This window comes from Urocitellus parryii, chromosome 9, assembly GCF_045843805.1.
Source record: "Urocitellus parryii isolate mUroPar1 chromosome 9, mUroPar1.hap1, whole genome shotgun sequence".
In the NCBI taxonomy this organism is placed as follows: domain Eukaryota; kingdom Metazoa; phylum Chordata; class Mammalia; order Rodentia; family Sciuridae; genus Urocitellus; species Urocitellus parryii.
The window spans coordinates 8,892,984-8,917,396 of record NC_135539.1 but is presented as its reverse complement, the minus strand read 5'-3'; the positions used below and the strand labels follow the sequence as shown (position 1 = coordinate 8,917,396).

Below are 24,413 nucleotides of genomic sequence, written 5' to 3'. Positions count from 1 at the left end.
TGCACCTCTTGGCCTTTGAATAAAGTCTGAGCGGGTTTGCAGCCTGTGTGCCCTGGTTCTCTGTGTCTGCTGCATGCCAAGGTTGGGGTGGTTCCACTTATCTTGGACCAAGGACCCTTATGGGGAGGGGAGGGGTGCTGAGTTGGACCTACTCCAGAGAAGGCACTGAACCACGCCCCAGTCCTGAAAAGCACCAGACCTCCCAGGGTCCCTCAGAGGGGACAGGGGAGGAGACTCCAAAGTCAACACCCTTTTCTGGACTGACCGATCCCTGTTAAACATACAACCTAGGCCAAAACCAAAGGAGCTGGCCTCAATGGCACATGCCTGTAATCTGGAAGTTACTCTGGAGGCTGAGGCAGGAGAAGTATTGCAAGTTTGAGGCCAGGGTGAGTAACATGGCAGGACCTTGTCTCAAAACACACATGCAAACAAAAATAGGCTGCTCCGGATGCAAAAGCAGGTGCCGGAAAATCTGACTCCCACTAGAGGGTAGGTGTGCTAAAGTGAGTGTGCTGTTCCCAGCTGCCCTGTCACAGTGACCCTCAGAGAGCAGGTCCACAGTCAGGCAAGGAGAGGGTGGGCTGGCTGGAGCAGACAGGGTGCCCTCGGGGAGCTTACCGGCAGAGCAGAGTGTTGCTCCCTCCCTGCAAATCCTAAGGCATAGTGACAGATCAGGTATCCCCAGCCCTGTGCCCCCCTACGCCCTGGCTCACTGTCACACATTCTCTGGCCCTGAGGCACTGAGCCATCCTGGGATCTCCCTGAGGATCTACCCCTCCTGTTGTTGGCTGAGGTCAGGGATGCCCCTGTCCCAGATGCGGCATCTCAGGTTCCACCCTGGGATCCTGAACACCACGCCTGGCTTCACTGCCCCAGGGCCTTCAGGCCAACTGCCAAAGTGAGCGTGCTCACACTGCACTGGGCAGAACTTGGGAGGAGAGCAAGGACCCCATTCACCACATTCTGGTCATGGGCCTCTCGGAACCGCTGGGGTGTCCCCTTTTTCCTCTCTCCCATTCACTCCTCTGCCTCTTAGCCAACCCATTTTTATTCAAACCTTGAAAATGCTTAAGGAATAAACTGACATCCATCAATGCTTTCTCTCTCCCTCTCTCTCACACCCCCACCCCCCTCCCACTGCAGCCACACACACAACATATATATACACATTTTTTTTTGCATTATCCAAAGCAGGAAACTAGACCCTCTACCCTGTCTCCCTACCTCACAGAAATCAAAGTGAACATCTGGGGACTGAGTTAGGTGGCTTTCATCTGTACCAAGAGGACACTGGTATGGCTGATCCCTCATGTACCTTCCTTTCTTTCTCTCTTTTTTTCTTTTTCTCTTTCTTTCTCTCTCTCTCTCTCTTTTCTTTCTTTCTTTCTTTCTCTCTTTTTTTTTCTCTTCTTTCCCTTCCTTCCTTCCTTCCTTCCTTCCTTCCTTCCTTCCTTCCTTCCTTCCTTCCTTCCTTCCTTCCTTCCTTTCTTTCTTTCTTTCTTTCTTTCTTTCTTTCTTTCTTTCTTTCTTTCTTTCTTTCTTTCGGGTCTCCTAGTTTGCCCAGGATGGCCTTCAATTCCTGGGCTCAAGAGATGCTCCTGACTCAGCCTCCCAAGTATCTGGGAATGCAGACATTCATCATAAAGCCCAGCTTCATTCCAGTTTGCTGATCATTTCTCTTAACTTTCTATAAATATTTTTGTCACCTGTTCTCATAGTCATTTTTATTTTATTTTGGGGTTAAAAATTTTTCTTTCAGTTGTACATGGACACAGACCTTTATTTTATTCATTTATTATTATTATTTTTTAATGTGGTGCTGAGGATAGAACCCAGTGCCTCACACATGCTAGGCAAGCGCTCTACCACTGAGCCACAATCCCAGTCCCTAGTTTTTTCTTTCTTTGCAATACTGGGAATTGAATTCAGGAGTACTCTGCCATGGAGCTACATCCTCAGCCTTTTTAAAAAATTTGAGACAGGGTCTTACTCAGTGACCCAGGCTGGCCTCTAACTTGTGATCTCCCTACTTCAGTCTCCAAGGTAGCTAGGATTATAGACATCATGGTGCCTGGTATCTTTTTTTCTGTCTCAGGACTGGGAATCAGACCCAGGGACTCACCCATGCTGAGCACAAACTACCACAGAGCTCTATCCCAGCCCTTTTACTTTCTGCCTGGCGGGGGTTTTGTTGATGGTTTGTTTCGGTTATGAGATGGGGTCTCACTGTGTTTCTGAGGCTGCTCTCAAACTCCTGGGATTGAGTGATCTTCCCATCTCAGTTCCATCCCCCTGAGTAGCTGAGACTACAAGCATGTGCCACCACAACTGGCTCCCAGCCCTCTTTCTTATTTACACACAAGGGCTCTTTCCACATGAAGAATGCAAGTCAGGTCTGATGTGGTGGCACACACCTGTAAATCCCAGCTGCTTGGGAGGATGAGGTAGGAGGATCACAGTTTGAGGCCAGCCTGGCCAACTTAGTGAGACCCTATCTCAAAGGAACAGATAAAATGGGATGTAGCTCAGTGGTAGAGCACCTGGGTTCAATCCCCCGTGCTGCCAAATAAATAAATAAAAATAAAACATGCAAAATGTGCAAAAGAATGCAAGTCTGACAGCTACTCTGATATCTGAAGTCAGAGGATTGCTTGAGCTGGGGATTTGTGAACATCCTGGGCAACATAGAAAGACCTTGTCTCAAAGAGAGAGACACAGAGAGAATATGTTCAGTCTTTGGCTGAAATATGTTCCACAGACTAAGACTTGTCTTAAAGGGCTCATGTAGGGCTGGGCTTGGTGGCACCCATCTATAATCTCAGCTACTTAGGAGGTTGAGGCAGGAGAATCCCAAGTTTGAAACCAGCATCAGCAAGTTTGGGGGCCCCTGTCTCAGAATAACAACTAAAAATGGCTAGAGATGTCCCATCTGAACAGCTGGGCTGTCACTGTGAACAAGAACCTAGAATTTTAGGGAAGGGACTAGCATAGCAGTGGGCAGAAGGGTACCACCCAGGCCACTTCAGAACAAGTTCTTCCTCCGGACCCAGGGCAAGACACATGGGTGAACTCGCATCCCCTCTGCTCCTCAGTACCCTCCATCCACCACAAGCCCAAGGGACCATCACTTGTCACCAGCAAAGGGAAGAGGGCAGCACCTGCTGGCACTCCAGTCCCTCTCACTGCTTCAGGGAGGTCCCTCTGTCTTCAGTCTAAAGCCTCTAGCCAGTCTCCCCACCGGCTCCCCCACCTCTGCTCCATAGCCACAGGGACCTCCTCTCCCTGCCCCTGGAGGCAAGCCTCTGCCTTCTCCTCCCAAGCCCACCTTCCAGACTAGCCTCCACCAGGAAGCCTACCCTGACCCTCAGGCTAAACTAGGTTTCCTCAGTGCCCTTCCCAAGGTGTGAAAGTGGACCTGTACTTCTGTGACGACCAGATGACAGTGCAGGTTCCGGACGAGCCAGATGCTCAGGTCTTGCTCAGCCTGCACCTGTGCTTATCGCTCTAACCCCACTTAAAGCAAGTCTGGCACCATCTGGACAGCTGGGCTGTCACTGTGAAGAAGAACCACTAGTCCAGTGGGGCAGAGGCTGTCATTCACCCAGCTGCCCAGGGGCTGGGCAAAGGAGAGCCCCCACTGAGAGTCCATGACCTGGGGCTGCAGCCACCCCACCAGCTAAGGGAGCTGGAGCCTGGTGCGCCCTACTCAAGCGCTGCCAGTTTCGTGCATGGGTGCATCTTCCTTCCTTGTGCCTGTCAGTCAGACGCAATGACTGTCTGTGGAAGGAAAGGGGGCTGCTGAGGGCTGTTGCAGGGATGGCGGGCAGGGCACCTTTGTGGGGGCACCTCTCTCTGTCCCGACTGGGAAATGCTTCTCTTGCTTCCCAATTCACCTCTTATCCTGCTCAAGAGAGGCACATCTGTCATGTCAGGGTGGGTTGTGCGGGCTGGCTGTTGCCGGTGCTCACAGGAGTCCAGCCTACGGCTAGGATGCTCGCGCGTCGGAAATGGCACTGAACTCGTGCGCTGCAAGAACCTCGCACGGGCATCTGGGGCCTAGCATGCGGCTTCCAAGAGGGCGGCGGAGAGTGGGGGAAAGAATGCCCGTTGGTCCCAGTGCGGGTGAGGCCCAGCTGGCTGGACGCGCCAGTCTGCCCCCTGCTGGCCAGGCCTGGCTGCTCACTCACCCAGTGCCAGCCAATAAGCGAGGCTGGGCTGGGCGGGTCCCAAACACCCGGGCCATAAAAGCGCTGCGCTCTGTTGGTCCAGCACGCTTCTGGTTCTGACACGGACTCAGAAAGAAATCACCATGGTGCTCTCTCCTGCTGACAAGACCAACGTCAAGGCTTGCTGGGAGAAGATTGGCGGCCATGGTGCTGCATATGGTGCCGAGGCCCTGGAGAGGTGAGCGCCCTTCTCTGCCCTGCTCGGTCCCTGGGGTTCAACACCGGTCCCAGTGACCGGCTGGCACCCTACCTGTTATGCCCTCATCCTCCTCAACTTCGCTCACCCGCCGTTTTTTCCTTGCAGGATGTTCCTGTCCTTCCCCACCACCAAGACCTACTTCCCCCACTTTGACCTGAGCCACGGCTCCGCACAGGTCCAGGGCCATGGCAAGAAGGTGGCTGATGCTCTGGCCAATGCCGCGGCCCACGTTGATGACTTGCCTGGCGCCCTGTCCGCTCTGAGCGATCTGCACGCACACAAGTTGCGTGTGGACCCCGTCAACTTCAAGGTGAGCGCTGGGGCCGGGAAAGGCCGGGAGGGACGGGTAGAGGGTGCAGGTGGCAATGTGGCAGGGCAGAGAACCCCACAGTAAGGTGGAACACAGATGGCAGTGCCACTGACGGCCTTTCCTCTCTCCACAGCTCCTGAGCCACTGCCTGCTGGTGACCCTGGCTGCTCACCACCCAGCCGAATTCACCCCTGCTGTGCATGCCTCCCTGGACAAGTTTTTGGCCTCTGTGAGCACCGTGCTGACCTCCAAATACCGTTAAGTTGGAGCTCCCACAGGCCATGCCCATCCATGCCTGTCAGGCCTCCTGGCCAGTTCCTCCTCCCCTCCTTGCACCTGCACCTCTTGGTCTTTGAATAAAGTCTGAATGTGCGGCAGCCTGTGTGCCCTGGATTCTCTGTGTCCACCTAGATCTCAAGGTTGGGGGTTGGTGGCTGGTGGCTTCTTGGGAACACATCATTTACCTGATTCAAAGACCTCTATATATCTGGAGAGGACAAGAAAAGTCAAAGGAGGGAGGGACAGAAAGAAGCTGGATTTGGAACCAGTACTGGTGGCTGCCCAGGATTTGCTGGACACCCCTCTACCCAGCAGAGCTGTGCTGTAGTTCCTCCCAGCGTTTCATTCCAGGGCCTTTAAGATTCCACACAAGTTTGCTGCAATACTTACTCTCTTTGCTCCTCCTCTTCACATTTTATCACACATGCACACACAATTACACTCAAATGGCCCAGCAAGCTGGGCAATGTGGTACATACTGATAATTCCAGCTATCCAGCAGGCGGGTGCAGGAGGACTCTAAGTTGGAGGACAGACTGAGCAATTCAGCAAGAATCTGCCTCAAAACAAATAAACAAAAATGGCTGGGAGTTAGGCTTAGAGCACTTGCCTAACGTGGTTGAGGGAAATTGGCCCAGCTCTCCCAGGGACCCTCCCAGAGAAGGGTGGTGGTGAGGAAGCCACACTTCCTCAGAGTAACACTGAATCCTCTCTCTTCAGAGATCAGTCTCCCTAAAACCCCCAAATTCTCTACACAGTTCTGATAAGTTTAAGGGTGAGCAGGAATTGTAGATACCATACCATTTTCTGGAACTATCAACCCAGGATGTCAATTCTATGAATACTGTAGTCCTGGGGCCATGAGAGTCAGGAGACTCAACCTCTGGGCCCAGCCCAATGTTCACTCAGCTGCCCCATGTCACTGGGTTCTCCTGTCCAAGTGGAGCAGTAGAAAGAAGATCCAGAGCTAGGGAGACCTGGCTGACCCACCCCACATACTTCCTCCTAGCAGAGCAGGTCCAGGGCATGGGTATCAGAGGGAAGGCTTGAGGGCCATCTGGCCCCAGCCCTCCACTTAAAAACACTGTTCATGGGGCTGCGGTTGTGGCTCAGTGGTAGAGCCCTTGTCTAGCATGTGTGAGGCACTGGGTTTGATCCTCAGCACCACATAAAAATAAATAAAATCAAGGTATTATGTCCATCTACAACTAAAACAAACAAACAAACAAACAAAAACCCCTCTGTTCTTTCTGCCTTAAGCTCAAGACTCATTCTTACTATGCCCTTTGGCTCAGTAGAGTTCCAGATAGGAGCCATCTTTGTTTTTGTTTTTTGTACTGGGGTTTGAGCTCAGGAGTGCTCAACCACTGAGCCACATCTCCAGTCCTATTTTGTATTTTATTTAGAGACAGGGTCTGAGATGCTTATCGCCTTGCTTTTGCTGAGGCTGGCTTTTAACTCGTGATCTTCCTGCCTTGGCCTCCCGAGCCGCTGGGATTACAGGCATGCCCCACTGCGCTGGATGATGGATGGGCCCAGGCACAGCTCCATCTTTGATATATTTTGTTTTATCATAGAGGCCTCAGCTACGGTGGAAACACATCAAATGCACATCAGTGGACACATGTGCACACAAAATGTGGCTTAAAATTCAGGCATAAAAAGAAATGAAATTTGCAGGATGTGGACAAATCATGATGAAAACATTATGCTGAGTGGAAGAAGCCAGACCCTGAAGACTACATATCATATAATCTCATTTATATGATATGTAAATCATATGATATGTAAAATATGATATATAAATTCCAGTTATTTGGGAGGCTGAGGAAGAAGGATCACAAGTTCTAAGCCAACCTGGGTAACTTATTTTCAAAATAAAAAAATATAAGGGCTGGGAATGTAGTTCAGTGGTAAAGCACCATTCTGTTGAATAAGGAGGAGGAGGAGGAGAACAAGGAAGGAAGAGGAAGGGAAGGGAGAAGGCCAGCCAACCTGTAAGCAGAATAAGCAGGTCTGTGGGAAAAGAAGCAGATTGGTGGTAACCAGGAGCTAAAAGAAGGGGATTGGGCAGTTACTGCTAATGGCTGAGTTTTTGTTTAGCATGATGAAAAAGCTCTGAAACTAGACATTAGTGATGGCTGCACAATTCTGTGAATGTTCTAAATGTCACTGAATTATACACTGTTAAGATAGATTTAATGGTAAATTATATGGAATCTAATTTTTGGGGGAGGGGAGAGACTTCAGATTGAATCTAGGAGTGCTCTCTACCATTGAGCTACATTCCCTGTCTTTTTTTACTCTTTGTTTTGAGACAGAGACTTGCCGAGTTGCTCAGGCTAACCTCAATTCAATTCCCAGTAATGCATTAAAAATATTTAAAAAGGTGTGATGTGTGTTGGTGCTGGGGTTGTAGCTCAGTGGCAGAGTACTTGTCTAGTATGTGTGAGGCACTGGGTTTGATCCTCAGCACCACATATAAATAAATAAAAAATAAAGGTACATCGACGAATAAAAAATATTTAGGGGGGAAAAAGGTGTGATTTGGAATCTGGCAGAATATGCTGAATATTCACAATTATTATTTGGACACAAACCAGGCACCTAATAAATGTTCATTGTTCTGAAAGGAACATCTACTATGAGCCAGGCACTTGGCATTTGCTATCCATTTAATTCTCATGACAAAGCTAAGAAACGACTTATCCTCATTTCATACAATAAATTAGTAGACAGACTGAGGAAGGTGTCCCAATAGATACGGGAGATAGGGGACACGCCAAAACACAGGCTGAAACTCAGTGTTATCTGGGCATTACCTTCCATGTAGCAAACCCTTTAACGTATGGGGCCTCGGGGTTCAGGGAGACTGAGGGTAGCAGTCTGAGCACAGTGGAGTCCCTCTGAGACCTGGGACCACAGGTCAGCGCGAACGCTCAAGGCGCCCCCTGGAGGCCACGCAGAAGTCCTCCAAAGGCGCCGGCGCGGGCGCAGGCTGGGCGCAAAGCACTTGGCGGGAGAGCCGGCATGGCGCTGTCAGCCAAGGACCGGGCGATGGTGCGCGCGCTGTGGAAAAAGCTGGGTAACAACGTTGGCGTCTACACGACCGAAGCCCTGGAGAGGTACGTACCTACCCGCTGCTCGGCCCGCTTTGGAGACGCGCACCTACCCGCTGCTCGGCCCGCTTCGGAGACGCGCACCCACCCTCCGTTCCCCGCAGGACCTTCCTGGCCTTCCCTGGCACCAAAACGTACTTCCCCCATTTGGACCTGAGCCCCGGCTCCGCCCAAGTTAAAGCCCACGGCCAAAAGGTGGCTGACGCGCTGACCCTTGCCGTAGATCAGCTGGACGACCTGCCGGGCGCCTTGGCCTCTCTGAGCGACCTGCACGCACATAAGCTGCGTGTGGACCCAGCCAACTTCCAGGTGAGCGTGCAGGCCAGGCCGGATCCAGCGTCGCCGGGGGAGGGGTCCCCCCAGGGAAGGGTGTGGATGATGGATGGGCCCAGGCACAGCTCCATCTGCCCGCAGCTCCTGTGCCACTGTCTGCTGGTGACCCTGGCCCGGCACTATCCCGGAGACTTCAGCCCCACCATGCAGGCCTCGCTAGACAAGTTTCTAAGCCATGTGACCTCCACGTTGGTCTCCAAGTATCGCTGAAATCCGGAGGGTCATCTGGGGGCCTCCAGGAGTTCCCTTTCCCGAGGACCCCGCCTTGAATAAAGTCCCCCAGAACGCGTCCTGGAACATATGTCCTTTAGACACAGGGATGGATGAACAAGACTGGTCCTTTTAAAGTGGGGCATAGGGTCTCACAGCCCTCAAGTGGTAAGGGCTGCAGAGGCAGCAGCAGCTCCTCAAGTTGCTGGCTCCCTCCTGACACTCCTCGGCTGCAGGCCCCTCACCCACCAACCCAGCCTAGGAGAAAACCAGGCACAGACCCCACCCCTACCTCCAACAGAGGCAGAAGCTGTGCAGGGGTGGTGTCAGTTCCTGAGGGGAGGCTTGTGAAAGTCAGATGTTACCTGACTCAGGACCAGGTGGAAGGAGGCAAGTCCAGCCCCAGCACCCAGTCAGGTGTGTGGGGGGGTCCACACTGGAATCATGCCTTCATCTAGTCTCCAAAGAGAGGAAAGGTAGGGTTTATTTTTTCCATATAAAATCAACCATGGTAACTGCAGAAACTTTGGGAAGTAATTACCCTATTTACTGCCCCTTTCTGCTACCCAAGTCAGGAACAGACCTGGCAGAGGACAAAGGTACATTCCAGAGCACACGCATGGCAAAGACCTACCACCAATGGGCACAAACAGGTCTGCAGCCATGCATGTTGCCAGTGGACAGCCTTTCAGATCCTTCTAGGCACTTAAAAGAATGCCAGCTTCAAATTACAGTGGGACAGCCAGGTGTGGTGGCACACGCCTGTAATTCCTGCTGCTCAGGAGGCTAAGGCACTTACCAACTCGGTAAGAACCTGTCTCTAAATAAAATATTTTTAAAAAGGGCTGGGGATGTGGTTCAGTGGGTTCAATCTTCAGTGCCAAAATAAAATATCAGTGGACAGAGCAGACCACACACAGGAAGGGTGTGTTATTGGTCATCAACCTTCCTAGGCTGGCAGTATACAGGCACTTCTAGGGTATTGTGGGGTTCCCAGAAGAGACTGGCATTGGAACCAGGAACCAGGAGACTGCAGATCCCCGCTAAATGCCACTGGGCCATCGTCCACCCACTAAGTGCCTGGACAGAACAAAACAGTGAAGGGAGGCAAACTGCTCTCTGCTTCGGCAGTGATAGACATCTTCTGCCCTTGATGTGGAGCTTATAGTTCTCAGGCCTTCCAAGCAGGGCTGACTTCCAATCCTGGGACAGCAGGAGCCAATGCCACATAATAACTACGCATCTGCATGTCCTACTCCCTTTGTTTCTCTAAAGAATCCTAATATAGGAAGGAAAGAGGAAAAAAAAAAAAGAAAAAGAGGACAGTAAAATTAGCCAGGTGTGGTCTAGTCCTGGCATTTAGGAGGCTGAGAAGATGGATGGCTTGAGTTCAAGACCAGGCAGGCAACACAGTGAGACACGCTGTTCCAAAAAAAAATTAATTAAGGGCTGGGCACAGTGGTAGTGTTTGCCTAGCATGTGTGAGACACTTGGTTCGATTCTCAGCACTACATATAAATAAAAATTTTAAAAAAGGTTCATCAACAACTAAAGGGCTGGGGATGTGGCTCAAGCGGTAGTGCGCTCGCCTGGCATGCGTGCGGCCCGGGTTTGATCCTCAGCACCACATACCAACAAAGATGTTGTGTCCACCGAGAACTAAAAAATAAATATTAAAAATTCTCTCTCTTAAAAAAAAAAAAAAAGTAAAAAAAGTATTGGACACAACACCTTTACTTTTATGTGGTGCTGAGGATCGAATCCAGGGCCTCATACATGCTAGGCGAGCGCTTTACCGCTGAGCCCCAGCCCCCTAAATTTTTTTTGTGTGTGTGTGTGGTGCTGGGGATTGAACCCAGGGTCTTGTGCATGCTAGGCAAGCACTCTACCAACTGAGCTATATCCCCAGCCCCCTAAAAGATAATTTTAAAAAATTAATTAAAAATATATTTTGCTGGGCCCAGTGGTGCACATCTATAATCCCAGAGTATCCGGAGGCTGATGCAGGAGGATTCCAAGTTCAAAGCCAGCCTCATCAACTTAGTGAGGCCCAAGGTAATTTGGTGAGATCCTGTCTCAAAATAAATTAAAAAAGGATGGGGATATGGCTCAATGGTCAAGCACTTCTCGATTCAACCATGATATGAACAACAACAACAACAAAGTATAATTTTTTACAAAACCACCCCGTCTAGGAGACGGCCACTGTGCAGCCTATGTCTGCATGTTACATGCAGCTTGTACAGCTGAGCCACGCACCTGAGACCTCAGCTTCTGTCCTTTCCCTTCCCCTCATAGGATCCCCTTAACCCACTCACCCAGGGCTTTTTACCAACTCCTGTCTACATGCTACACCCAAGGGGACACTGCACAGGAGGCAGATTTGGCAGTCAACAACACCGCAAGTAGAGCCATTCTGCCTCACTTCTCTAAAATCACTATCCATGCTGTTGATGTATTCCCATGGTATGAGGGGTGTGTATACTGGGGAGACCCCTTTTGTTCCGACTCAGCCTGGGTTCCCTTGGGTATGGTCATCACTCGACCTGGGAGGCCTTTCTGATGGGCAGGCTCCTTCACTGGACAGGGACATGCCTCCCAGGCCCAGACCTACCCACAGTGTCTGAAATGTATAGGCATTGCTGCGGAAAGCAAGGTCCATACTGGGTGAAAAGGTACTTAAGTAGGTCAGCTACAGCAGACCAGAGACTCGGGCGGGGAAGCAAAGTAGCTGGGGATATCAAGGCTGCTCTGGGGCATGGGTTCCATTTGTCCTGGACCACTGTAAAGGGGCACAAAGGACCACAGGGCTTCCCCAGCAAAGGGAGGTGACAAGATATCTACCCAGGAGCTACTCTAGTTCAGGCCACCACAGGAGGACTGGAGACACTGATGTGGAAGCCCCAGGGGGCCTTGCTCCTCAGCTGCAATCAGAGGAGCTAAGGTGTGGGTACTACAGGTCATTCGTTGGCATAACCTACTCCTTGGCAAAACAACAAAGCAAAACACAGCTATTTGTCCACACAGAGAAATTTATGTCCAGATATAGAAAAGGAAAAAACAGTCACAGTGGTAATGGTGGGGGACAGGGGGTGGATAGACTGGCTGTCTTAGCTCCAGGAGAACACAGGGTGTAAATGAACACTCAGCCTAGACACCTGTGACCTGCCTACAGGCCAGTTGCTGGTTTCTGCTGGTGCAGAAACCTACACAGGACACATGCATAGAACAAAGTACCAAGCCCAAGTGGATTCCATAGATTTCCTTCCCACCAGTCTTTTCTGTGAAGACAGGAAAGAACTGTCTCTGACCAGCAGCCACATCAGGATGTTGGTGGCCTTTTGGATGCTATTTTGCCACATGTGCACCTCTACAGAGTAGAGATGAATAACGGTGTGTTAACAATGAGGGAACAGAAGCTCCCTCTAAAACAAATGTAAACGGCCCCCAGAAATATTAAAAGGGGAAGGCGCTCCAGTGTCCACAAATCAGTCAGCAGTTACCCTTCACTTTGGTCTTAAGGCACCCATCCTGACAGCAGCAGCAAAGAGATGAGGGGGTAACAGAAAAACCCATCCAGGCAGGAACCACAAAGCAGCACCCTGGAATGTGACCCAAAGATAACACCCCTCTCCTCTGAAGACTGCCAGGTGGGTGCCAACCAGGGGATTTTCTTTGCCTTACATAACTTCAAATAGGGAATGGCAGGACACCTTGCCTGACCTAGGATCTGACAGGCCAGCTCCGGAAGAGATGAATGGGGAATGTGCCCTCTGCTCCCTGCCTGCCTTCGAGTCTGTAACAGGAGCTAGAGATGACCAGCAAAGATGGGTGTTAAGTACAAGGACGGACAATCACATATACCTGGCTCAGCTGGGGACAGACACCAAAAGCCAAAAGGTGGCTGGACTGCAAGTTGCAGTCTTCTGAAGTGGGGAAAGCAGCAGGCCTGTATCTCCTGGAGTGGAGGAGGGTCCCAGCAAAGCACCTCAGCAGAGGAGAGTAAGGAGGCAGCCGGTCAGGTTTATTTATTCCTACACAACATAACCCAGAACACAGGAGCAACTCTGCACGACCTAGAAACTCACAGCTAGCTCCATACAATAGAAATTCAAACTACAAAAGATGAGTTGTGTACAGCAAATATAAAGAGCAATCTTAGGCTGTGCTGAATGTTTTCATTGAGAACATCAGAGCTCGGGTTCAGATCTCGCCGGCCTCCTTCTCCTCGGACCTCCGTGACACAGTCTTCCCGTTGGAGTTCTCCAGCCTCCAGTCCACAGCCCCACGCTCACTCCGCCCATACTCCCAGGGCTCTTCTCTTGATGCACGCTCTCTGGAGAACCTAGGGAAGGGGAACCAGAGGCTCAGTGGAGGATGCCACCCTGCTTCTCAGTGGCTGTTCAGAAACCAACAATGTGGACTTTCCTCAATGGATGGGAAGGTCATGGTCCCAGGAGCCCCGGGGGCAGCGAGGGCTGCCATCTCATGCCTAACCGTCCATACAGGGAACATTAGGTACTCACTAAAAACTGACATTCATAAAAGAGTTTTAATAAGGAAGCACAACAAAATTATACATATGAAATACAATCCACTACATAAAAATAGAACGGGAAAAAGGCCAAAATTTAAAACCACTTCAGAAGTTAAGGAGGGTTTAGTATCTAGTGACAGTGCCTAGAGTCCAGGATGACTATGTGCAGAGTACTGTAACTCCACCTAGGAGTCCACGAGGGACATGCTCCACAGTCCTCCCCCGTTCAAACCCTGAGTCTCACCACTGGCCAGGCTCCCCACTAGCCCAGTCTAGCCCTACCAGCTATGGAAGGGCCCACTGACAGACCCCAGCAAACCATGGGAACACAAAGAGAAGGGGCTCACTCCTGGTTGCAGCTACTGAAGGAGTCAGAGTAGTTACTTGTATTTCGCACTCCGGTCCCTGGAAGCCCGGCGATGTCCCCGGCTGCGGCTCCGGGAACGGCTGCGATGGCGCCGGTGTCTGTCTCGGGACCGGGACCGGGAAGACTTCCTTCGCTCTCGGGAGGTAGATCTTGACCGCCTCCGACGCCGATCTCGGGAGCGTGACCTGAAAAAAACCGAAGGCTCTGATGGTTGAGATTGCTAAGAAAGCAAGCAGCCCAGGACTACCCCACTTCTGGGCTCAGATTCTGACTGTGGCCTTACTTATATTTCCTCCTGTCATCTCACAAATGTGCAATTCAAGTTTGAAATAGTCCCAAGAGCTACTCTGATGCCAGACCCACCCTGAGTGGCACTTCCTGAACACTCCTGGTTGGCCACAGGCTTCACCATCCCCGGGGCCCTTCACAAGCCACCCTACCCACCAGATAAATGTGTGGAATTGCAAAAATCAATTATTTTTAAAAAATCTTGTGGAAGAGGCATGTGACTGAGAGAACATTATTAGGCATCTAGAAGCCTACCTCCTACGATCTCTGGTTCTGGATCCAGACCTGAAAAGGGAAAAGATGATGAACAATGTTCCAGAAGCATCCTCATTCTCCAATGACTGGGAAAGTGCCCACAACTCAAGGCGGAAGACTTTCCCAAAGACCTGTTTTCTCCTGGCTGCTCAACTACTTGGGCTGCAGTGGGAGGTGCAAAAACTCACAGGATGAGGCCCCACCCACTCTGTGGCTCACTGGCTGTACTGGCAGCACCCATGTGCATCAGTGCAGGTTAGAGTTACAAGGCTTTACAATGGACACCGGCACAGGTATACAGTCAGAAGACAAAGGGCTGCGTGCAACTCCACAGCCACCAAAGTTCCAGACACAGGTTTAGTGACAGGTGAGCATCAATGGGCTCCTCTGGTTAGACAACCAGCAAGATCTCATGTGATACCCATTCTGAGAGCACTGTGCAGTCATCATGGAAAAGGGGCCTACATGTGACTGTATCTAGACATGCCCAACCACAACAGATGCATCTCTGTGCAAAAGGGATGGCAGGTCTTCTGAGGATGTTCTCATATAATACAAAGCTCCAATAATCAACCAACATGGAAACAAAAGAACAGCAAGCATTGGCTCCTTCTGAGTCAGGCACTCAGGAATTCCTTTGGGAAAGCAGTTTTTGGGTCTTTCAGGGGAAATAAGCTACCCCCAAAGGAAAGTGAGATTATTTCTAGCTCAGAACTCTTCTCTGAACTCCAATCAGAAGGGTATGTCTTGGGCATTAAAACTGAACATGGTGAGTCAAGCTCTACCCCATCCCTTCCCACACTACCTTCCTCACCCCAGCAAGTGCAAACTCTAGGCCAAAAAACTTCAAGTTGATTCCTATCAATTCTGTCCCCAGATCACACCCAGACTCCAGTCACTTGACTCTTCAGACCGCCAACTCCTTCATCAGGATCCTCTCAACCAGCAACTCACTGATCTTGCTGCTCCACCCAACACCCTCACTCAGCTCTCCAAAGGGAAGCAACACCTCCTGACATCAGACCCCATCACTCCTATGAGTTTTTTAATGATCCCACACCATGCAATAAATGTATACCAGGTACATACACGACCTCCAAACACTCACTCAGCCCAAAGCTCTTCCCTGATGCACTTTCCCTAGAGCAAAGTGTTGCCATAAGACAGCACACTCCTCTCCCAGAGGATCAGGTCCAACCCTTCCCCTCTGCTGATGGCTGCATGCCCAGCAGTCAGTGGATCAGCTCATGTGGTGAAGGAGGAACCTTTCCTAACTGTTCCTCTTCCTTCTCTTATGATTAGCACATGCAGGTGCTGGGCCAGCCTGCACTCTGCAGGACTGGATATGCTGCACGTTGGCTTTCTTTTAGCCTATAGCAGACCTTGACTATTCCAAGCAACACCTTAGTACATGAAGCAGCATGTTCTGAAGCACAAGGGCTCCGTGAGCATACTAGCCTGTCCTTGCTCACCTTCTACTCAGGCGCTCCTCCCGCTCTCGCTCCTCCCGCCTCCTCAAGCGATCCTGATTTCTCTTCTCCTGCTTTTCAGCCACAGTTTTCTAAATAGATGAAAAATGGGAAAAAGAAAAAAGCAAGAAAAACTCTAAGAAACACTAACACATTTGTTTTAAAACCTTCTTAATCAAACCAGATGAAGTGGCAGAGGCCTGTAATCTTAATGATCAAGAGGCTAAGGCAGGAGGTATCATAAGTTTGAGGTCTGTGTAGGAAATTGGATGAGAATAAAAAATAAAGGCTAAAAATAAACAAATAAATAAAATAAAAAATAAAGGCTGGGGGCTAAGAATATAGCTCAGTTGGTAGAGTGCTTGCCTTCCATGCACAAGATCCTGGGTTCAATCCCCAGCACAAGACAGACAGACAGACAGGAAGGCAGGGTGTTGTGGCACACACCTGTAATCCCAGTGGATCAGGAGACTGAGACCCTAAGCAACTCAATGAAACTCTCTCTCTCTAAACAAAATACAAAATAGGATTGAGGATGTGGCTCAGTGGCAGAGTGCCCTGAGGATTGGTTCCCAGCATCATCAATCAATCATCCAATCAATCAATCAATTTTTTAAAGGGTTAAAAAAAAAAAAACCCAAAACAAAGAACACTTTAAAATACATTTGATGTTGCTACTTTAACAACTGTCAAAATCTTTAATGTGTTTGTGCTGTTTTGGTCAACCATACACCACTCGTAACAGCAATGGTTAAGATACTTCCTAGACCCAGTTCTTCGGCCTGTTGGAAAAGTTTTAACACATACCCACTTTTCTTTTTATGTACTGGGGATTGAACCCAGGGGTTTAACTCTGAGTTACATCTTTAGTTTTTTTTTTTTTTTCGCAGGGGAGGGGTGGTTGGGCCTCAGTAAGCTGCTGAGGCTGGCCTCCAACTTGTGATGCTCTGCCTCAGCTTTCTGTATCACGCACCCAGCTAATATTCAGTTTTTTTTTTTTTTTGTACCATGGTTTGAATTTACAGGTGTTTAACCTAACCAGTGAGCCACAATCACAGCTGTTTTTTAATATTTAATTTACAGACAAGGATCTCAATGAAGTGCTTAAAGCCTTGCTAAGTTGCTGAGGCTGGCTTTAAACTCACAACCCTCCTACCTAAGTCTCCCAAGCCACTGGGATTACAGGCTTTGCACCAACCCGTCAAGCTTATATTTAGTTTTGATGCAGATACACACTAAGAAAACTGAACACTTTCAGGTATAAAAAATACTGCATTAAGAAAAAACTCTAGGACAACATGGAATTAATGTATGATTTAAAGGACAAATGGGAATACATCATTCCCAACTATTTATTTTTTGGTACCACGGATTGAACCCAAGGGTGCTTAATCAATGAAGAGTGCAGGCTGGCCCAGCACCTGCATGTGCTAATCATAAGAGAAGGTAGAGGATCAGTTAACATTTGAGACAGTTTCTCACTAAGTTGCTTAGGGCCTGGCTAAATTGCTGATGCTGGCTTTGAACTCTCAATCCTCCTGCTTTAGCATCCTCGGCTGCTGGGAATACAGGCATATGCCATTGCACCTGGCCATTCCCAACTTCTAAGGAGAAATTTTTTTTTGACAGTAGAAACCAAATAATAATTTTTTTTTTTTAAAGAAAGAGTGAGAGAGAGGGAGAGAAAGAATTTTAATATTTATTTTTTAGTATTTGGCGGACACAACATCTTAGTTTGTATGTGCTGCTGAGGATCGAACCCGGGCCGCACGCATGCTAGGCGAGCGCGCTACCGCTTGAGCCACATCCCCAGCCCCCAAATAATAATTTATATGTATTGAATACATATAACATACAACCTTTTATATCTGATATACCAACTTATAAGAAACAATTTCAACTTGAAAATGTGACTGAGAGGGCTGGGGATATGGCTCAAGCGGTAGCGCACTCGCCTGGAATGCGTGCGGCCCGGGTTGGATCCTCAGCACCACATACCAACAAAGATGTTGTGTCTGCCGAGAACTAAAATAAATAAATAAATAAATTAATTAATTAAAAAAAAAAAAAAAAAAGAAAATGTGACTGAGTACACTGAAAATATCAGAGATGTAGCTCTAAGTTGAAGTGACCCTAGGGGTTCAATCCCCAGAACCAAATGTTTTACTGAACAGAAGTAAAATATTTTAAGAATACCCTAAGTACCACTGTACTCCAATCCTGCTTCTAGTTCCAAATTCAATTCACCTAAGGATCTTTCCTTGGGTACAGAACCTTGCTGTCTTCTACTCAAAGGACCAGCTTTTTCCTGGAGTCAAACAAGACCCCAGCCCTAAATGAGGCCTTGGTTACTGTAGCACTCTAAATTCCATTCAGGTGCTTTAGGTCTGTTCTTCCACATTTCAAGTGCATGGAGAGAGGGAAGGCTACATGGCCATATTCCCCCCAAACTTCCCATCCTGCCTTTTTTTTTGGTACCAGGAATTGAACTCTCAGGGTACTTGACCACTAAGCCACATCCCCACCCCTATTTTGTATTTTATTTAGAGACAGGGTCTCACTGAGTTGCTTAGTGCCTCATTAAGTTGCTGAGGCTGGCTCTGAACTTGCAATTCTCCTGTCTCAGCCTCCCAAATTGCTGGGATTACAGGTGTGTGCCACCACACTCTCTGGCCAGCCCCTTTTTTGAGAAATAGTCTAAGTTGTCCAGGCTGGCCTTAAACTTAAGGTCCTACTACCTCAGCCTCTTTGAGTTGCTGGGATTGTAGGGCTGTGCACCACCACAACATCCAGATTCATACTTAAAGTTTAGACTCTTCAGGAAGGAATAGGTTGTGCACTGCTATCAGAAGAAAACTAACAGCTTCCTTACCTTTCTGAGGCAGTGCAAAGGCAAAGATAACTGAACCACACAGAAGCTATTTCAGAACTGTCCATACCCTGGGACTGGACTCTGTCATTTACCACAACGAAGGGGTACAAACTAAATACATTTTCAGGATTTTTTTATTTTTTAATTATAGTTGTAGATGGACAGAATGCCTTTATTTTATTTATTTTTATGTGGTGGATCAAACCCAGTACCTTACACATGCTAGGCAAGCACTCTGCTGCTGAGCTACAGCCCCAGTTCCATTTTCAGGATTCTTTGGATTATGATATTTTATGTCTCTTATGTGAAATCAAGTGATAAAATTTGAGTATTTCACTATAAAACTCAAGTTCTTAGAGTGAATCGGAACAAAGGGTTTTTAAATTTTTTTTTAAAGTTGTCAATGGACCTTCATTTCATTTCATTTATTTATTTATTTGTGGTGCTGAAAATTGAACCCACTGCTGAGCCACAACCCCAGTCCCAAAAGTTTTTTTTTTCCTTCCTTTTCTTCTTTGGTACCGGTGATTGAATCCAGGGACACTCAACCACTGAACCACACCCCCAGTCCTATTTTGTATTTTTATTTACAGGCAGGGTGTCACTGAGTTGCTTAGTGCCTCACCAAGTTGCTTAGTGCCTCACCAAGTTGCTTAGTGCTTCATCGTTGGCTGGAGGCTGGCTTTGAACTTGTGATCCTCCTGTCTTAGCCTCCCAAGCTGCTGGGATTACAGGCATACACCACTGTGCCTGGCTCCCAAAAGGTTTTTGAAAATATAGAAATGTGAAGGTGGAGCTGGGTTATAGTTCAGTGGTAGAGCACTTGCCTAGAATGTGTCAGGCACTGAGTTCAATCCTCAGCACCACATAAAAACAAATACATAAAATAAAGGTACTGTGTCCTCCTACAACTAAAATAAATCTTTTAAATTAAAACAAACCAACAATGACGACCAAAAAAAAAAAAAAACCCAAAAAAGTCAGTCAGAAATAGGAATTCTCCAGAAACACAGCTCACTAACATACCCTCAACTGATCAAGCTTCTCTCGGATCTGAATGAAACCCAGGTGTAACTTGCCCCCAAAGTGGTCTGCGAGGCGACGGTCGTTATCATGAAGACCCAGGTAGGCAGAACAGACCTCGCACACACGAAGCTTTTGCTGCTGGAAACTGGATGCAGGCATGGAATTCCTGTACTCTTCCTAGAGAAAGGGGGAGAGACGCACATGAGTCAACAGAAATGCCACCAGACGGACCTCCGAGACAGAGCCACCTGAGGGGACAGCAGATGTGACTTTTAAACAGCCTTAGCAATTCAGAGATACTGTCTCAAAATAGATCTGGGGATGTATCTCAGTGGTTAAGCGCCTCTGAGTTGAATCCCCAGTACTGCCCCCCCCAAATAAATAAATAAAACATTCACAATGTCAAAAAAACATGCAAAAGTTCTCAGACAAGAAGAACTATTCTGAGACCAGTGGGGAAGGTTAAGTCTCTGCTCTGCATGAGAAATTACAAACCAGAGGAGCAAGAAGAATCTTCTACAAATACACAAAAAATATAAACCATGAGGACTGTGTCCCAACATCCAGGAAACAACCCCAGTGCAACTGCAAAAGTGACAGTTTGCAGGCAGGCATGGTGGCACACACCTGTAATCTCAGGTACTCAGAAGACTGGCAAGTTCAAGACCACGCTAGGTAACATGGCTACACACTGTCTCAAAATGAAAAATAAAAAGGACTGAGGATGTAGCTCAGTGGTAGAGCACTAGAATGCGTGCTAGAGGCCACAATCCACAATTTCAATCCCCAAGACTATAAGAAAAAAACAAAACAAAACAATGAAATCCATGATATTGAGCCTGGCATGAGGACTTACACCTGTAATTCCAGCTACTCAGGAGGCTAAGGAAGGAGAATCAAAACTTTGAGGCCAGCCCCAGCAATTTAGCTTAGGTCCTTGCTAAAATCTCAAAAAATAAAAGAGTTGGGGACAGAGCCCCTGGGTTCAATCCCCAGAACAACCACGAATCCACTGTTTTATACAATTAATATGCAGTAATAATTATAATAAAAAAGGGATTGTGCAATTTATGACAGGGGGGCATCTGTAGCTTTTTTCGATTGTGTTCTATAATCCAAAAAGCAGAGAAATGAAAAAAATTCAGAGAACTACTAGGGAAATGCAAATCTCCAGTAGCTCAATAGCCTCTCCTCAAATTCTTCAAGAGATTTAGTTTACCATCCTGTCCTACCTCTCCCCATCCTTCAAAACTTCTCTCCGTAAATCCCACCCTGCTCCAAGAATCTACTCAGCTGACCGCATCTCCCATTATCTCCTTCTTAGAATACTAATGACCACCATCTGTGCACTGGGGGAATTGAGCATGGTTTGAATCTGACCTAAGTATAACCACTCCATGTGTACCTTTGGCTGTACTCTCCCCACACTTTCCTTTTAGGCACTGGGAACTGAACCCAGAGGTGCTCTACCACTCAGCTACATCCCCAGTCTTTTTTTTTTTTTGGTACCAGGGATTGAACTCAGGGGCACTGAACCACATCCCCAGCCCTATTTTGTATTTTATTCAGAGACAGGGTCTCACTGAGTTGCTTAGTGCCTTGCTTTTGCTGAGGCTGGCTTTGAACTGACCATCCTCCTGTCTTAGCCCCACGAGCCACTGGGATTACAGGTGTGTGTGCCACTACGTCCAGTCATCCCCAATCTTTTTTTTTTTTTTAGAATTTTTTAATATTTATTTTATTTTATTTTTTTATTTTTTTTTTTAAGAAAGAGTGGGAGAGAGAGAGAGAGAGAGAATTTTTTAATATTTATTTTTTTAGTATCTGGCGGACACAACATCTTTGTTGGTATGTGGTGCTGAGGATCGAACCCAGGCCGCACACATGCTAGGCGAGTGCGCTACAGCTTGAGCCACATCCCCAGCCCCTTAATATTTATTTTTTTAGTTCTCGGCGGACACATCTTTGTTGGTATGTGGTGCTGAGGATCGAACCCGGGTCGCCCGCATGCCAGGCAAGCGCGATACCGCTTGAGCCACATCCCCAGCCCCAATCCCCAATCTTTTAAAAAAAAAATTTTATCTATGTATCTATCTTGGTACCAGGGACTGAACCAAGGGGCATTTAGCCACTAAGCCACATCCCTAGCCCTTTATTTTTTGAGAGTTGCCTAAGCTGGTCTTGAACCCCTGATTCTCCTGCATCCATCTCCTGAGTAGCTGGGATTAAAGGCAAGTGCCAATGCACCTGGCTCAAGAAATACAATGTTAGTCATCTGTCCTTTTTGAGAAAGAGATCTGAATACACTTCAAGTAAAGATTAAAATGATACAACATGGCAGTCACACTAACCTAGCAAAAAACATTAAAAAAAAAAAAGACACTAACACAATGCTGGCTACAGTCTATGAGTTGACAAAACTAACAGAGTGCAGTGTAGTAAGCTATCTGTTTAAAATGGATCACACATGCACCACTTCCAATGAACTCTTGTAGTGTGTCCTACAACTCTAACATCAGCACCAGGAGACAGGTATAAGAACAAGGTGCCTCACTGAATAACTGTTTGAAATGGTGACACACCATCAATAACCTAGAAAACTGCCAACAAACATCCTTTGTCCATAAGAGTCCCCCATCAACTGTCAATGTGGGAAGAACTCATAAACAAGCTGAGTCAACAATATGAGTTTTAGAATAACACACACACTGCTGAAGCGCTAGCATAGCTTTTAAAATGCACAGCACAGGGCTGGGGTTGTGGCTTAGTGGTAGAGCATTGCCTAGCATGTATGAGGCCCTGGGTTCAATTCTCAGCACCACATGAAAATAAATAAAGTCCATCAACAACTAAAAAAAAAATTTAAAAATAAAATGCACAGCACAGAACACACTATTTATGGGCCATATGAGCAACAAAGCATAAAGACAACTGAAAGATGCATGCTGAAATGCAGTCTAGTATTTGCCTCTGGAAGGGAGGGAACTAGGACAGAGGACACAGCAGGAACTTAAGTTTTCATTATAACGTGCCATCTTTAAAAAAATTTTTTTTATAGTTGTGTATAGGCAACATGCCTTTGTTTTTTTATGTGGTACTAAGGATTGAACACAGTCCCTCACACATGCTAGCCAAGTGCTCTGCCACTGAACTATAGCCCCAGCCCAGGCATTTTTTTTTTTAATTGCTGGAAAATTAATGTGGTGCTGAGGATCGAACCCAGCGCCCTATGCATGCCAGGCGAGCGCTCTGCCTCTGAGACACAGCCCCAGCCCCCACCCATCTTTTATTAAGGAAAAAAACTTCATGCAAAAACGATAGTTATTTGATCCTTCTCTGTTCCCTTTGTAGGTCTGAAACTTTACTAAGGTGTTTTGAGATGGGATCTTGCTATGATTCCCAGGCTAGTCATGAGTTTGTGGTCTCAGGTGAGCATTCTGAGTAGGGGCCTATGCTCACTTTTGTAGTTGAGAAATTTTTTTAATATTTATTTTTTAGTTGTAACTGGACACAGTTTCTTCATTTTATTTATTTATTTATTTTTATGTGGTGCTGAGGATTGAAACCAGGGCCTCACACGTGCTAGGCAAGCGCTCTACCGCTGAGCCGAAATCCTAGCCCCTATAGTTGAGAAAATTCATACTATATGAATCCATTTATTAGTTTTGTGCCCAGGCTAGCCTCAAACTTGGGATCCTGCTGCCTCACTCTCACAAGTTGTTGGTGTTTATAGGTATGTGCTGCCACAATTGTTAGTATGACTCCATTTACAATAACCTTTGTTTTTGGTACTGGGGATTGAACCTAGGAGTATTTTACCACCAAGCTACATCTACATCCCCAGTCCTTTATATTATGTATTTTGAGACAAGAGTCTCTCTTTGGCACTTAAGACCTTGCTAAATTGCTGAGGCCAGACTAAAAACTGTGATTCTTCTGCCCTGGTATCCTGAGTCACTGGGATCACAGGTGTGCGCCACTGTGCACAGCAAAACCCTTGGTTTCTAAACTACTAGAAGACAACACGAAAAGCAGGAAAGCAGCCTTGAGACTACTGAACATCTTGCCTCCTACTCTTAACTTAGAAGGGTGGGCTGGGGTTGTGGTTCAGAGGTAGAGTGCTCCCCTAGCATGTGTGAGGCACTGGGTTCAATCCTCAGTACCACATAATAATAAAATAAAGATATTATGTCCACCTATAATTAAAAAATAAAATGTTAAAAAAAAAGAACTCCAAGGGTGCAGTGCTGGGCCCCACATGCCCACCCAACAGCCTCACCCCTAATTATCCTAATCTTGTCCCTCAGGGTGTTGCAACAGTACTGCCTCTTAGAGGTAGCTCACAGTGAGGGGTGAGAATACCACAGTCCTGGGCTTGGGCAGCCACAATCCTGCACACTGCTTCTTTTTTTGCAACCTGACATCCATGTGGGTGATTATTTAGTCAAAGTACAAATTTTCCTGAGCCATTGCTGAACAGTTAGTATCTGTTCCCTGTCAGCAGGGCTCAGGATGCACTGAAACCCATGGTTTCCCTCCTGACTGATAGAGGCAACAGAAGCCCAACATTCCAAACATAGAACTCTTAGCAAAGTTTAAATGTGCACTTCATTTCCCAGAAACCGAACTACCCTACAAACTAGGAGAAGGCTGGTAAAGGTTTGGGAAGTCATGCCACCAAGCCAACGACTCACAAAGCATGTGAGTCAGTGCATCATTGAAACTGTCACACTCACAGTGCTTCTGTGTGGTGTGGTGTAAGAGTGGGTGCCACCGGCATTCAGCTCTCATGTGAGCTTTTTTAATTTATTTTTTTAATATTGCTTGTCAATGGACCTTTTAATTTATTTATAATGCAGTGCTGAGAATCAAACCCAGTGCCTCACACGTGCCAGTCAAGTGCTCTATCACTGAGCTACA

The 24,413-nt window shown here is 47.5% G+C and overlaps 3 protein-coding genes across 7 annotated transcripts in view; 2 read left to right on the top strand and 1 right to left on the bottom strand.

Moving 5' to 3' along the window:
- The first annotated feature begins 4,265 nt into the window (after positions 1-4,265).
- LOC113180437 (hemoglobin subunit alpha) lies at positions 4,266-5,115 on the top strand. The gene is made up of 3 exons (XM_026385380.2): positions 4,266-4,407; positions 4,534-4,738; positions 4,872-5,115. The coding sequence occupies exons 1-3, from the start codon at positions 4,313-4,315 to the stop codon at positions 4,998-5,000; spliced, it is 429 nt and encodes a 142-aa protein (XP_026241165.1). The 5' UTR covers positions 4,266-4,312; the 3' UTR covers positions 5,001-5,115.
- A 2,932-nt stretch (positions 5,116-8,047) lies between these two features.
- On the top strand, positions 8,048-8,679 carry Hbq1 (hemoglobin subunit theta 1). The gene is made up of 3 exons (XM_026385489.1): positions 8,048-8,142; positions 8,241-8,445; positions 8,551-8,679. The coding sequence occupies exons 1-3, from the start codon at positions 8,048-8,050 to the stop codon at positions 8,677-8,679; spliced, it is 429 nt and encodes a 142-aa protein (XP_026241274.1).
- A 4,003-nt stretch (positions 8,680-12,682) lies between these two features.
- Positions 12,683-24,413, bottom strand: part of Luc7l (LUC7 like) — a 34,898-nt gene continuing 23,167 nt past the window's right edge. For 4 of the 5 annotated variants that reach the window (XM_026385374.2, XM_026385378.2, XM_077802509.1 and 1 more), the window contains 5 exons: positions 19,494-19,670; positions 15,599-15,687; positions 14,127-14,156; positions 13,601-13,768; positions 12,683-13,024 (listed from right to left, as the gene is read on the bottom strand). In XM_026385374.2, the coding sequence (XP_026241159.1) occupies positions 12,883-13,024; positions 13,601-13,768; positions 14,127-14,156; positions 15,599-15,687; positions 19,494-19,670 (606 nt within the window). In that variant the 3' untranslated portion in view covers positions 12,683-12,882. Of the gene's footprint in view, positions 13,025-13,563; positions 13,769-14,126; positions 14,157-15,598; positions 15,688-19,493; positions 19,671-24,413 lie in introns of all 5 variants that reach the window. The other variant, XM_026385376.2, reaches the window with a different exon arrangement.

Bases quoted from the DNA above. Each gene is read 5' to 3' on its own strand.
- LOC113180437 (XM_026385380.2), top strand. From the start codon at position 4,313: ATGGTGCTCTCTCCTGCTGACAAGACCAACGTCAAGGCTTGCTGGGAG. The intron at 4,408-4,533 runs GTGAGCGCCCTT...TTTTCCTTGCAG, and splicing joins GGTGCCGAGGCCCTGGAGAG to GATGTTCCTGTCCTTCCCCA. The intron at 4,739-4,871 runs GTGAGCGCTGGG...CTCTCTCCACAG, and splicing joins TGGACCCCGTCAACTTCAAG to CTCCTGAGCCACTGCCTGCT.
- Hbq1 (XM_026385489.1), top strand. From the start codon at position 8,048: ATGGCGCTGTCAGCCAAGGACCGGGCGATGGTGCGCGCGCTGTGGAAA. The intron at 8,143-8,240 runs GTACGTACCTAC...CGTTCCCCGCAG, and splicing joins ACGACCGAAGCCCTGGAGAG to GACCTTCCTGGCCTTCCCTG. The intron at 8,446-8,550 runs GTGAGCGTGCAG...ATCTGCCCGCAG, and splicing joins TGGACCCAGCCAACTTCCAG to CTCCTGTGCCACTGTCTGCT.